General features: G+C 42.2%; 1 protein-coding gene across 2 annotated transcripts in view; it reads left to right on the forward strand.

The window, feature by feature from the left end:
- Positions 1–14,218, forward strand: part of ADGRD1 (adhesion G protein-coupled receptor D1) — a 268,529-nt gene that overhangs the window by 11,943 nt on the left and 242,368 nt on the right. Inside the window, exons 3-5 of one of the 2 annotated variants that reach the window (XM_029571131.1) lie at positions 257–373; positions 3,531–3,626; positions 6,451–6,573. In XM_029571131.1, coding sequence (XP_029426991.1) covers positions 257–373; positions 3,531–3,626; positions 6,451–6,573 — 336 coding nt within the window. The remainder of the gene's footprint in view (positions 1–256; positions 374–3,530; positions 3,627–6,450; positions 6,574–14,218) is intronic. The other variant, XM_029571132.1, reaches the window with a different exon arrangement.

Genomic DNA, 14,218 nt, shown 5'->3' on the forward strand with positions numbered 1-14,218 from the left:
TGTTAAGAGTAGCAGAAACTGCAGCTTCGTGCAGGTTACCCCCAAGGCTTTTGTTAATACTTACCCTAAAATAAAATCAATCAAGTAAACAACCTTATTTAAAAAAAAATATGTATTTGTATCATTGCTATGGAGTACATTTAGGGAGAAGATAAATTGCACTGAACTTTGTCCTCTGTTGATGATATTTTGACCAGTCAGTGTGAAGACTTCGAAGAGAGTAAACTTTCCTTTCTGTCTTGCATTTTCTTCCCAGGGTTCCAGGTTCTATCTTCAGCCTCTCATTACTGGCCGCTGGAAGTGGTGAACGGGATTCGTGAATTTCGCGACCTATTTCAAGACAGCCCAGGTCATGACAATGAAAGTAATATAAGTATGTGCGTCAGATTGTGCAGCACTCATCGGGCCTCATATTGCAGGGTTTGTGGGAAAGTGAAGGCTTGATCCATTAGGTCTTTAGTGCGTTGAAGCTCTTGCTGCTCTCACAGAAACAATAGGTTTGACAGATGTTAGATATCCAGATTACTTTGTATTTGGGACATTGGTTCATATCATTCTGAGACAAATCCTGGGAGCAACTTCTACTAGAACAAAGATTCAATCGTTTTGCACTCTTCAGTTCATCTTAAAAACCCATCATGCTATATATATATATATATATATATATAGATATAAGCTGGATGCAGGCTCATTTGCATCTAGAGTACCTGCATCTGGTCACATGAATACAAAGCACAAAATGTATCCCTGAAAGAGTCTTCAGTGAGTCCAACATCATCTTTAGAAAATTCACCCTTTGGGGTTCCGATTTAAGTTAAGGGGGCAAGACCCAGCTTGTGACCAGTACCTATTTTTAGTGGTCAAACATCAATGAAAACATTGTTGGAAAGTTTCTGCAGGCTTCCATCTCTAGACTTCAGGTCTCAATTTCCTGTGCAAGTACTTTGCAACTTCCTTTTTCTTGAGTCAATCTGAGGCTGCAGGAGGTGGTGAAGCAGCTCTGCAGGAAGTTTATAAGCTCTGGGGCAGTAGGAGAATGGCCATCCCCAGTAGATCGCCACTGGGTTCTATTTATTTATTTATTGGTCTTGGTAGTTCCAACTTGGTTGGACCCAGCGCTGGGATTCTGGTGCAATGAGACTTCATTCACAGCCACCTAATGGATTGCTGTTTCCACTCCCATTGTCTCTAGTCTGCTCATTGCAGCAACAGGCCTGAGGCTGGGAGCCTTGTGCCAGGGCTCTGTCCAAAACCCAATATCATGGGCTTTACCCATGGCCACTAGGCGTCACTCTTATTGATTACAACTCTCTCTCCAGGGGCTGTGATCGCAGCCTACCCTGATGACCTGGGGTGTGGAAGACCCAACCAGAGATCTTCTGCATGGTAGCCACTGAGCCTCGGGCCAGCTATGGGTTAATTAATTTATTTTTTGAAGGTGAGACAAAGGGCAATGATGACCCTGATCTCTGCTGAAATTAGCTTCAAGCAAACAGTGAGCATGGGTTGCTGTGCAAAACATTTATCAGATGTACTTCATTGTCAGCAAAGGTTATTTTTGCTAGAATATGCATGGCGGGCGGGCATTGCTGCTTCTCAGTCTATTCTCAAAAGCAAATCGCTGGTAAATTAGATCCATCTTTTTATTGTAGACCACAATTACCTGTGTGCAGTTAATGAAAGGAAGTAATGAATTAAATCTGACAGCATTATGATAACATGCAGAATGTACACATGGTATAATTGGACCAGGGAGTGTTAGTGCTGGACCAGGAGCCAGCAGAATTGCCCTTGTTTACACAGATCAGGGTTCAGAATGCCATTTAACAAGCAGTGTAAAAATTTCAGGTTGTGCTCTGACTCCAGTCTCAGTTCCCTTTCTTCTTTAGGGAAGTGTTGCGGACTTGTAAGTCTGTTTATTGTGTAGAAAAGATTTTAATCGTTATATCTGAATTAAAAAAAACAAAACATAAACAAACCCTATGTTTCTACTGCACACTGTGTGATATACCCTGCATAGAATTCTTCATTTTACCATTAAGTTGTGAAATAATGGTAGTCACATTCCTATTATTCCCTGCGGCTTGCTTTGCCCTGGGAGCAACCTTTATTTAGAAGTTACAGAACACTTCACATCCAGTGGATGCCACTGGGCCATATTTATCTGTGGTGTACTGCAAGAACCAATCAGATAACAGTATGCAGTATAATTTGACACGTGCAAACATGACATAGAAATTTGCATAAAGGGAGCTTAAAGAATTTAAAATAATGCAAAAGCTTTTAATATATAGTTTTGAATTGTTACATGGTAAGTGAGGCGTGGTTTCTTTTAAGTCCTTTTTCTTTGTTGTTGTCTAATTTTTGTGTTTTCATGTGTCATGCTCATGCAATTGTTTTCATCACATTTTTCTTGTCATAAATCTTCAAAGCCTCATCTGGCTAATCATTATTTGAATCACTATGTCACTATTGTTTGAGTCTCATGTCTCTCAATGGGTGGTGATGGTGAGAGACAGCGGTCACAAGAAACTGCAGCAGAATCTTTTTTCTAGGCGGGCAGCGTTCCTCTTTCAGCTGTGGATCTGTAGAACCTTCTGGGCCCAGCTGAACTGAGGAACTGAAGCTAGTGTGAGACCTTAGCTAAGCATAACCACAATGTCCCTTGAGAATGAGGGGGAGACACAGGCCAGAAGGGGGAGGCAGAGAGCAGCGCAGTCCAGGGCTCAGCTCACAAAGCTATGAAGCCATGGGGACCCAGTTTTGAACCATATTCTACCATTTCTCTGCACCAGAGTTAGTAATTTGGGCTGTCTAAATCAAGCCTACTTGGGTGCATTTCCTCCACAGTGTCTCATATTTTAATCTCGGCTTCAGGTCACTGAACAGAATTTGCTGTATTGTCTAGTAAAGCACTTTGATTTAAAAAACAAAACAAAACAAAAAAAAAAAAAACAACCCTTATAAAAATGTTAATGTGAACAATAATAATAATGACAGCAATTCACTGGATGTCTTCACCAGAGAACGGCAGCCCACCACAGCCTACGAGCCTGATTTTAACTAGTGTTTCCCATAGACATCAAATGGGGCAAAGCCTTACATAAATCAAGTTCAATGAATTTGTGAATCACAATTTGCTAACAGATCTCTCATATTTTATGCCTGTGGGGAGAAGACCTAGCACCATGGGCCCATGGCACTGTTTTGTTAACTCCCTGGCGGTGAACTTGTTACCAGCTTCCTAGGTTGTGCCATGCGCATGGAGGCGTTGAATAACCAGCGCAATAAATAGCTGCTTAATTATGTGCTCATCACTTATTTTCCCAGTGTACTTGCAGCTCTGTTTGCAGTGTATACACGGTGCACTATTGAGACAGAACACCGAAATATGCATTGCACCCAGATCTCTGTCTTCCATCCATCCTGCTTTGAGAGAGATGATCTATTTTGATGTTCTTCTGTGTTTGTTTTTATCTTGATTCATTGTTTCTGCTTTTTGTTCTTTTTTTTTTTTTTGTTCCATCCAGCTGTAAGAATCCACAACTTCACTGTGCTTCCTTACCATAGCTCTGCCTTTATATATACCAATGATTCTGCCTACTCTAACTCCTCTGCAACCGTAGGTGAGGATTTAGCACATTTTCATCTATCTTTCTGAAGCTCAGGTTTGTTTCCCAGCAGTTGCATGTCAAGGAAACAAGCAGTTTCAGCAGGTCATATGGGCTTTCTGGACAATTACATGATGGTTGGAGGTCTCCGAGTACGAGTGGAGATGGCCTTTGGAGATCACATAAGCATGCCAAGACTATTGGGAAAGGGCACTGGTCTACTCTGTAAATATTATACTTTCTATCTGAGGTATTCATGACATTGATAAGACACATCAGGGCAGGGCATATGTTTCACTTTATTGCTTTTTAGGTGGTAAAGCATTTGACTGGAATCCTGGTACTTTGCAGCTTCTTACAAAGTATGTGTTACATTCCTATTAATACGCAATTGTATTCTTTTCTTGTTACGTATACTTGCAACAAAGCATGCCAAGTGAGGTTTTAATCATATTAATAGTGGATTTAATGAATCTGAGAAATAAAGGCTGGGCAGCACTGAATCAGTACTTCACAATTTGTGCTTTGAAAAATGGTATGTGCTGCTATTTTTGACATTTCTAATAGGACCTCTTGTACCACAGATTTGAAGTTGGAAAACAGCCATACTATCTGTTTCTATTGCTTAGAAACTTACCTGTTTTGTGTACATGTTGTTTGCTTTCAGATATTGTTTTAAAATCTTCTGTAATTATAAAGTGTTCTACCGAATGAACTAGTACAACGTGTACCACAGGTTTGGAGGCTTTGTCTCGCTCAACACAACCAGGATTTTTAATTCATTGTCACCTTTGTTATTCTATAGCAGTTTTCCTTGAAGCCAAAGAGGAGCCAATAAAGGGAGTCTTTAAATACCTTCTCAGTCAACCCCATTTTTTGACTCTATAAAAGAAATTCATAGGGGGGTCAATCCATCCAGTACTTAAGCTATTTCCTGCAAAAAAAATTTCTGTCAACTTCAGCAATATTAATGTCCTATTTTAAAAACATGGCTTAGATGCTCTGCATATCTTAGGAAACTAAAATAAACCCCTTTAATATTGGCCAGTTAATCCTTATTTTCCATCATCTACCAGGTTATATTACTTTGCTTTCATTTTAATTATGTAAATTAAAAAAAAAGTGTTATGTTTACAGTTCTAGTGTGTGTTAAGTTGTGTGTTATGGTGTGCGCATTCTGAGACCTGAATATTGATTTGTAAGTGGAGATATGGCTTTTCAGTGAGAGAGGGGTGTGAGTGAAATGTGTGTAGTAAGCTATGTGCTTGAGATATCACTTCTTGTAGTAGAGTTACCTAGTATTATGAGTAGTCAATGTGGGGGAGTCCTACTTGATAAGTGAGCTCTATGACAGTGCTGTACATATCTTCTGAGACCCCTGAAGGCTTAGAAACATGTAGTCACATGAATATGCGTTTCAGTAGATAAGAGATGGAAATAAAATAGAGTTTGATTGCATTCAGAAAGTGCATGGAGTACAAATGTCTGTGTGTGAAGTATGATAGTGTGAATGAGACAGGAGGAGTAAAGACATGAAGGTGAGGGAAAGCAGGTTTATAATAGGATACAATAGATAATTTGCATTTTGTAGATGAGCTTGTCGATGTTAGGATATACCAAAGTGATTTATAAAAGATGAATATTGCAATCCCTACTGGAAAAAGCAGTACTGGCCCTTTAAAAGCAGTTTTTGCATGGGAAACTTTAGCCATGGTTTAAAATTAGGGAAAGGCTGCATTTTCTCCAGGAATGTAATGTGCCAGCTAGATTTTTTATTATTCTGAATATACAAAGTAATTTACTACTACTATTACTACTACTACTACTGCTACTACTACTCCTCAATCTACATAGCACCTTATAGAAAAACAGTCCCTGTTCAGTAGCGCTTGCAATCTAATCAAGACAAACTTACAGCGAAAAACAAACTTTGGGAATTTCATTTATTAAAGAAATGGTTAAAATTAATAAAGATGTAAGAGGGATAATCCTGGGTTAAAATTTAAAAGAAGCCTCAAAAAATTGGGTTTAGATTGGATTTGAATAAGGTGAGGGAGCATGATGCACCAACTCAGGAAGACATTTCCACACATACAGTCAGCCAGGTGGAGACAGGAGCTGGCAGTAGAAGGCATAGATACGAATGACTTGCCTGATGATAGGAGTTCAGGAGGAGGGTGTAGGGAGAGATGAGAGAGGAGAGATAGTGAGGAGCTGCAGAATGAAAGCTCTTGTTGGCAGGTAAGGGGAGCTTGAACTGCATGCCAAAATGGATTGGGATCCAACATAGTGACTTGAGATGAAGGGTTATATGGGTGCAGCAGCTTTGCTGAGAGGTAAGTTGCGCAACTGAATTTTGGATAAATTGTCATGGATAGAGATGGTTCACCAGGAAATGTGTGAAGAACAGGTTGCAGTAGTCTGAGCAAGAGGTGACAAGAAAGTGGATAAAGATTGTGTCTTCAGAAAGAAAGGAAAAGATGTTTGTGATGTTATAGAGAAATAAACACATTTTGGGCAGTCTTGCGCGCACCGACCCCAGATCTTAACAGATATGCGCGGCTACGCGCATATCTATTGAAATCTGGCATACTTTTGTTTGCGCCTGGTGCGCAAACAAAAGTACGCGTGCGCATAGTTTTATAAAATCTGCCCCCTAATGTCTACACCTTTTAGAGCTAGATAAGAGTTGTATTGCCTTCATGGGTGGTAGAGCTTCCACTTGACCTAGTTTCTGATGGAAGTCTTTCACCTCGTGGCTTTTTCCCCCCACATCTTTACGCATTCTGGTACCTGCTGGGCTGATTTAGATGGTTATGTTTTAATTTCTATTCCTTAGACCTAATAGAAGGCATGGTCAACACGGGAATTTACCTGAAGGGAGGCAATGGAATTTCTTACCTCTACTTTGGAAGGTACAAGAACTCATGTATCAGTAACCCAGCGCTCTGTGGACCTGAAGGTAAGCAACATGACCAGGCGCTACAGGGAGAGAGGGACAGGTGCCACAGGCTAATGCATTTTCTAATTAAGACAGGCTTCTTGGATAAATGGTGGAAGGCAATAGAGCAATCTGTGTCAGAGGTGCAAAGAGAGTGAAAACCAAACCTGGTTTGGGGGAAACAAAGTACCAGTGACAGAGAGTTTGATTCAGCCTTAAATAGCCCTGCATAGAGCTTTCTGGAGTGCACTATGTTACTGGGAGCTTCAGGCCTGCATAGCTGATGTCATTTTTCAGGATGCTCAGGATGTGTACTTTCTTCTTAATTGTTCCTTGTGTGCCTGGGGACTCACAGGATCACAAAGGGTTACAGTCATACTGCTGTGATGCTGTTTAAAAATGGTGTAGACAAGATCCTGGAGGAAAATCCATAAACCATTATCAGCCATACAGATTTTGGAAAGCCACTACTTATCTCTGGTTATGAGCAAGAAGGATTCTTTGTGATCCTGCCAGGTACTTGTGATCTGGATTGACTACTGTCAGAGACAGGATGCTGGGCTTGATGGACCTTTGTTCTGACCCAATATGGTGTTTCTTATGTTCTTATGTTACCAGTAAGTTGGCCCTGGTGTACATTGCAATGAGAGCTTTTTCCATAGCTTCCTTTCTCACAACATTCTCGGTGTACATGCTCGTAATTGTTTCCAGCAAAAATTTATCAGGTGTGCAGCTCCTATCTAATGAATGTGAAAACTGGTTTCAACCTGGTTTTAAGCTACAAAATAGACTACCTTCAACTATTGTGGGATGCCTTCAAAACCTGGTTTGGAACTGATTTCAAATGCATGGCTCAGAAGTTAAGTCAAGACTCTACGATAGGCAAAGTTCGGTTTCACTAAAGTGAAGTTGGAATGAGAGAGCAATTCACCCCTTTGGCAAACAAGAAGTTGGTTTCCTTTGTCTTTATTTAAAAACTAACTTCCGACTGCCACACTGCCAACTGTCAAACATGGTGAGTACCTGTGGTTCTCATGGGCTGCTGATTTTGCATTTCTCAGTTCCTTAGCAGATCCTTCTCTATAGAGCTTCATACCGAGGAATGAATTTTATTTGGCCTGATTTGAATGAGCTGACCGAATGACTAGGGAGGTGTTGTGGCTATCAACCTCTGCCCTATGCGGGTGAACAAGTTTTTATCAGCAAAGTTCCGAACAAATGTTTTGGGATCAATACATATTAGTAAATGAATCATATGTCCAATATTGTTGTATATACCAAAATTATGGAACCCAAAAGTGAAATATAACATATTTCAAGAAAAACAAAAATTTCACTTGGAATATCTAAAGATACTTCCTAATTACTTAAAAAGTATAACAACAATGTTTGATTAACCTTCATATAGACACCTTTGAAGGCATCCATTTGTTTAGATGGCTGATGTTCAAGATAGCTTCAACTGTGTAATCATTGGTCAAATGGGTGCATGTGGAATCACCTAAGAAATGTTCTTTTGTTATGCCTTTTTTTTTTTTATTATACAAGTTAAAAAAAAATCACAGAGGCGAATATCAACACTTATCTAGAAAGTCTTTGTAGTGATCGCTGATGATTACTCAGTGCTTCGGGGGAATGGAGTAGACGCAGCTGAACTCAATTTGTTTTCTTTTTTCTTTTTAAAATTAAGATCATTACAAAGACTTTCCAGATAAGTGTTGCTATTTGCCTCTATGTGCTTTTTTTTTTTACTTGCATAATTAAAAAAATCAAAACAAAGGCATAACAATAGGACAGTTCTCCTGTTTGACCAATGATTACCCTGTTGACGCTATCTTGAACATCTGCCATCGAAAGAAATGGATGTGTTCGAAGGTGTCACGGTGATGGTCAATCAAACATTGCTGTTATACTTTTTAAGTGATTAGGATGCGTCTTTAGATGTTCAAGTGAAACTTTTGTTTTTTTCAATATTTTGGTTTAGCACTTTGCTGGTAAAAATGAATTAATCCGTCTAGCATAGTGATTCCCAAATTCAGTCCTCAAGTTGTTCCACTTTCCCTACCACGTAACTAGGTTTAGTATTCAGGACATTCGCCCATGAATATTCCTGTGATCTTTTTGCAATGCTACTACTTATTAGGGGTTTGCATCGATCAAACCTTTGTTTCATTTTTCACTCCTTTTATATTTATTTTGGGTTTATTAGATTTTCTTTTTTTTATTATTTTTCATTTAGTGCACACTATTTGAGTTGGTATGCACTATGGGCCTGATTTTAAAAAGTATTTACAAGAGTAAAACTGGGTTTTACTCAAGTAAATGCACTTTACTTGAGTAAAAGATTTTTTAAGAGTTTACATTTATGTGCATAACTCCTTTGAAAAGGACCCCCTATAGTAATTTTAAAAGGAGTTACACATGTAAATATAATATACTATCATAGCAATTTAAAAAAGCAATTTACGTGCATAAAGTGCACTTACACATGAATGTCCTATGGAGCATTCAATGGCAATTTTCAAAAGCCCACTTACACGGGTAAAGTGCATTTACATATGTAAAACCCAATTTAAGCTCATAAATGCTTTTTAAAATCAGGTCCTATTTGATTTGTAATAATGTGCACTAACTCAAATAGTGCCCACTAAACAAACAAACAAACAAACAAAACCCCCCCCCCCCCCCCCCCCCCAAAATTTCATGAATTTTTTTTTATCATTTCAGTTTAACAATGAAAGCACATTTCTTCTATTTCTCTACTGCTGGATTCTCACAGTGCTGTACAGATAAGAGATGGTCCCTGCTCAGAGAAGCTTACAATCCAGTCAAGACACTCAGAGAAGACAAATAAAACAGTTCAGGAAATGTATTTACAATATGGTTAAAAAAATCACGAAGGCTATGACCTGGAAGGACCAGGGTTTATTATTTGACCATATTTGTTCGAAACAGAAGGGTTTTCTCTGGGGCCTCACAGTTAGTAATGGAGTCAGTATGAGTACCTAAGAGTTCTGAGTGCCAGATTCCCACTCTAATCATGCTGCCTGTCAAATTTCATTGCTCTCTCTAAATGTTTTACCATAATAGTTACCCAGGTAAAACTGTAGCCTGAAAATTGCTCTCCCACTCTGCAGATAAAAGGACAGCATGGGTACTTATGTCTCTGTCCATGAGGGGGTGGGGGCAGGGGGGGGGGGCGGAGCCAGCAGACCAGGCCCAGGGATCCATTTTGAAATTCCTGTTCATGGTTTATGGCACAGACTTGGCATCTGCTCCTAAATGAGTGCCAGTTCCGAAGTGGACTGAAATACCTGTGGCACTAGCTGATTCCAGGTTTTCAGAGGGAAATTTCCTGGTGAGTTTCCCTTTGAAAATTCGCTGGCAGAGGCTCCTGTTGGTAAGTCAGCATCCGTGTGCTGTGCACCTGTTTTAGAGCAAGCACCATGTACATTTTTAACAATTGCCTCTTAAATTAGCACATACTGAATTTTGCATCATATCCTCTTGCACATTAATTGACTCTGTTATGTCTCCTTTGGAATTATTCCTACATTTCCTTTATTTAATACTTGCCTCGTCTAATATGGCATTCTCTCTTCCTAAAAGTCTTCTGACTTGCATCTGTTTAAGCTCTTCATTGTTGTGCTCGGGGGTGGACCCTTGTCCTGGAGCAGTGGAGAATGGCTTCCTGGTAGGGACCAGGAATCAACTGCCCCAGGGGGTGGAGCACTGGAGGAGGAGACAGAGGCTAGGATGAGCTTCGCCACTGGAAGCCTGAGGTCCCCCCCCCAGGAGGAGCCCCTAGGGATCCAGGCCACTTGGACTTAGGTGGGCCTCACAGGGTCTCCTGGAAGAATGGAAGTCCAGTGTGCCCACAGACAGAAGGGGAGCACAGTCAGGTTGGAGACTGGAGTTCAGATGGAACAAGGAGGACCAGAATAGCATAGGTGATGACAAGGCTAGGAACAGAACCAGAACCTAGAGATGCTGAGGTCAGAAGGCAGACTGGAGTCAAGAGGCAGGTTGAGGAACAGACTGGAGTCAGAAGGCAGGCAAAGGAGCAAGCCAAGGTCAGTACCAGTGAGAGTCCAGAGGTACTACCTGGGGAGATGGACAGACAAACAGGAACATGAGGACACTGGAGTACTAGGAAGCAGGAACAGAAGGATCCTGGAACAAGCTTCAGACACAGTGACAATCTAGCAAGACACTAACCCAAAGCAGTGCTCAATCTTCATCCTGCTGGGCTACATTTCCAGTCATCGGCAGGAACACAGATGACCAGTTGGAACCAATGTCTAGGGCAAGCAGCTGAACAAGGCAGACATGTTCCTGTACCAGTCTAGTTAGATGTTCTTGGAATTCTTGAAGTGGGAGCTCAAACCCACAAGCTTGGAAATGAGTGTTCTTGGATTCAGGGATGTGTGGGCTGGGACCCACAAACTAGGAATCAATTCTTGGAAGTGCCAAGAGTGGGACTTGAACCCACGACCTTTGGATTAAGGTCTCTTCACCACATGCCAAGGCACGGAAGTACAAGCAGGGACTTCCTTATATCCGGGAATCAATCAGGGCGCGCCAGGGAGCTAGGACCCGCCCTTGGTCCTACAAGAGGCCGGGCGGTCCGTGCGCGCGTAGGGATGTGGACAACACAGCTGAGGACGCCGAGCTCCGGCGTGAGGCCTGGTGCGCAATGGAAGGTGGGACGCCGAGGCCTGGAAGCGCTTGCAGCTGCTGCTAGGGAGGCCGACCTGGAACCTGCTGTGGATCTATGGAGGTGAGCAGGCCCGTGCGCGGATGGGGTGCGTAACATTCATAGCATTGTTCATTTCTATTTAGGTTTATTCCCAAACTATCTAGTACAGCAAAGACTGTCCAGAGCTGCTTATAAGAAATCCAAAAATACAGTCTCATATCAATACAGAATCATTTTCCATTTCAAGTAAAATATATACAAAACATAAGCCTAAAACATATCCCCGAGCTCCACCCCTACTCTCCTGGCCTACTTAGGTTCATAAGTGTAGGAAAGGCCAATTGGGAAGAGCTTTCGAAACCATGAAGCACTAATGATCTCCCCAGCAGTGAAATAAAAATCAGAACCATGCCATGGAAGATTTAGATTCGATTGTTTTAACGTCCGACGGAATGAGCTAGAGAAGGTCCTGGCAGGCCTGCTGCTTTCTTATGCCTGCAGGCTGCTGTCTCCCTGCTTCTGCTGGAAATCACTTTCCGTGCTTTCACCAGGAGGTGTGCAGTCTCCCAAGTCCCCTTCGCTGCAGTGCCACTATCCTTGTGGGGCCTGCGGCCTTGGGCGAGCAGACAGCTCCGGGTCCTTGGAAACAAGCTGAGCCATTCCTGGTTTTGCTCTCCATTGCCTCCGTGCACTTACAACCCCCGTTACAAAAATATTCCGGTAACCAAAGCTAGCTGTAAGCAAAGCAATTATTTGATTTATGAAGTCATAATGTTCCACTCTATATGATGCTGAGCTTTTTTACAGCAACATCTGGCAAGGAGTTTTGGCCATTTGCTGACCGTGTTTGTGCTGAATAATGAGATACAAAGAAGAAGAAAAAAAGAGTTTATCACAGTCAATAAAGAGGTTTATGAGGATGGGTTACAGCTGCAGCAAAACTTAATAAGCCATCCTTTCCAGGGGTCACTCTCTGTGGCCTGAGCAATGGCCAGCTCTGCTGTAGAATGAGGTAAGACTGCATGGGTGCAGTGTGAGTGTGCAATATTCTCTTTCTCAGAGGCTGTAATCTTCCAGTTCCGGGCATTATAACGATTATTAATTATACGACTGCAGCTCTGTGACAGGTATCGTTCTGGCCAAGCTCCAGGAGTGTTAGGGAATTCTGTGACTCATAAAGAATTGCACGGTGCTCGGGAGAGTACAGCAGCTGCTAGGAAACGTCTGTAACTTTTGCAGTGTTCTGTGCTGTAAAGAAAGGGTCTTCAACATTCAGAAGGAGTCTGAGACTTTCAGAGAACACGGCAAGTTTTAGGGGATTGCTCAGTCTTAATAAAGCCAGTGACGGGGCTGTGAACTTATAAGGACCCTTTTGAGGCTTTTAGTAGTTATTTCCAGGGCTTAATTCATAGACAGAAAGGAAATGGAGCTGTGGAGAAGGGGAGCAGATGGGTGGGGCCAGGGTCAAGTTTGACCTGAGCAAAGGGGCGGAACCAGGGCCAGGTGTGAACACACACACACGCGTGCGCGCACACACACACACACACACCGGAATCAAAGTCATGTGGCTGTCCTTGTCTTAGGGTAAACGGCCCCAACACACTGTTCTTCTCGTCTTCCTCCTAGGGCCAGGGGAGGCCTGCAACTGCTGTCTCTCTTCGGTTTCCTCAGGGGAGCCAAAAATCATATACACTGCTGGCTCTGCTCCGCTTTCTTGGGTCCCAGAAAAAAAAAGTGGCAGAACGTCATCCTAGGTTGTTCTGCCAGAAATTAAGGCCTCAAGCATGGACACAAATTAGCATACGTTTGAAAGCTGTGAGCACTAGTGTCATTCATCAAGGCCAGGGTCAAAGCTTTGACAATTGGCATTACTGCTCACAACTTTCAAACTTTGCTAATGCAAACTTTTTTTGTGTGTGTTTCTGTTCTTTGCTCTGAGAAGTGAGGTGGGGAGGGGCTGGATTAGGAAGCAGAGTGAATCTTCTCCTCTCTGAGTACTTCAGGCTCATCCTTGCTCGTTTTCTTCCCTGCAGGCTGCTTGGAGAGGAAGGGCTGGAGCAGAACACCCCTGCCGCTATGTCTCTTAAACCTGAAAAGAAGGGCCGGAACTGCCTTCCAACCCGTCCCGTCCCCCCAAATCAAGCCCTGGTTATTGCAGCTTTATAATCAGTGAAATAATAATGGTTCACTCCAGATCGGAGTGAATGTTCAGCAATGGGGTGAACCACAGAGAGTAGAAAGGCACCCAGAGGTTTCAGGGGTAGAAGGTCTCTAGGCTGGGAAGAGGTGGAGATCCATTGCCGTGGGGAGGAGGGGATTTCTCTCAGAGACAGCCGAGGTTGCTAAGAATGATCTCCAAAGTCTTCCCATGACTAGCAGATGTAGGAGACAAGATCTGACCTGGCAAGTCTAAACAGTAAAGTGGCCAACCTGGTACAGTAATGAAAGGAGTCTTCCCTAGAGCTGCAGCAGAGTAAACTGAGTACGTAAGAAGATCATAGCAAAGGCAGGAATTAACTCCACGTGAAAGTGGAAACCCAAGCTTCATACTGAGTCCCCCATGTGAAGTGACTGACTTTTCATCCAGCTGCGTCATGTCAGCTGCAGTGACAGATACTGTTAAGTGAGGAGCCACAGTTGCACCAGCTGTCTCAGTTTGAACTTGGCTCTTTCCTCTCCTGTGTATGAGGAGAAACTGATTTGAATACCACAAGAGATAAATGCACGCTACCAGATTATCCCTATTGAGTTTGCTTTTATTTTGGAGTAAAGACTTTGCTTGCAACCTGGTGGGGTGTATTTCATGTCGAAGCTCGCACCGCGGAGCAGTAGTTTCTCTTACTATAGAAAGAAATTCAGGTACCCGTATCATACCCAGGAGAGCCAGAGGTTTACGTAAATGTCAAGGAACATTCATGGAAAGTGGGCAAAATGTTTTGATGGTGGATAAAAAGACAAATGGAGCCT

The sequence above is a fragment of the Rhinatrema bivittatum genome, chromosome 11 (assembly GCF_901001135.1).
Source record: "Rhinatrema bivittatum chromosome 11, aRhiBiv1.1, whole genome shotgun sequence".
Classification (NCBI taxonomy): Eukaryota; Metazoa; Chordata; class Amphibia; order Gymnophiona; family Rhinatrematidae; genus Rhinatrema; species Rhinatrema bivittatum.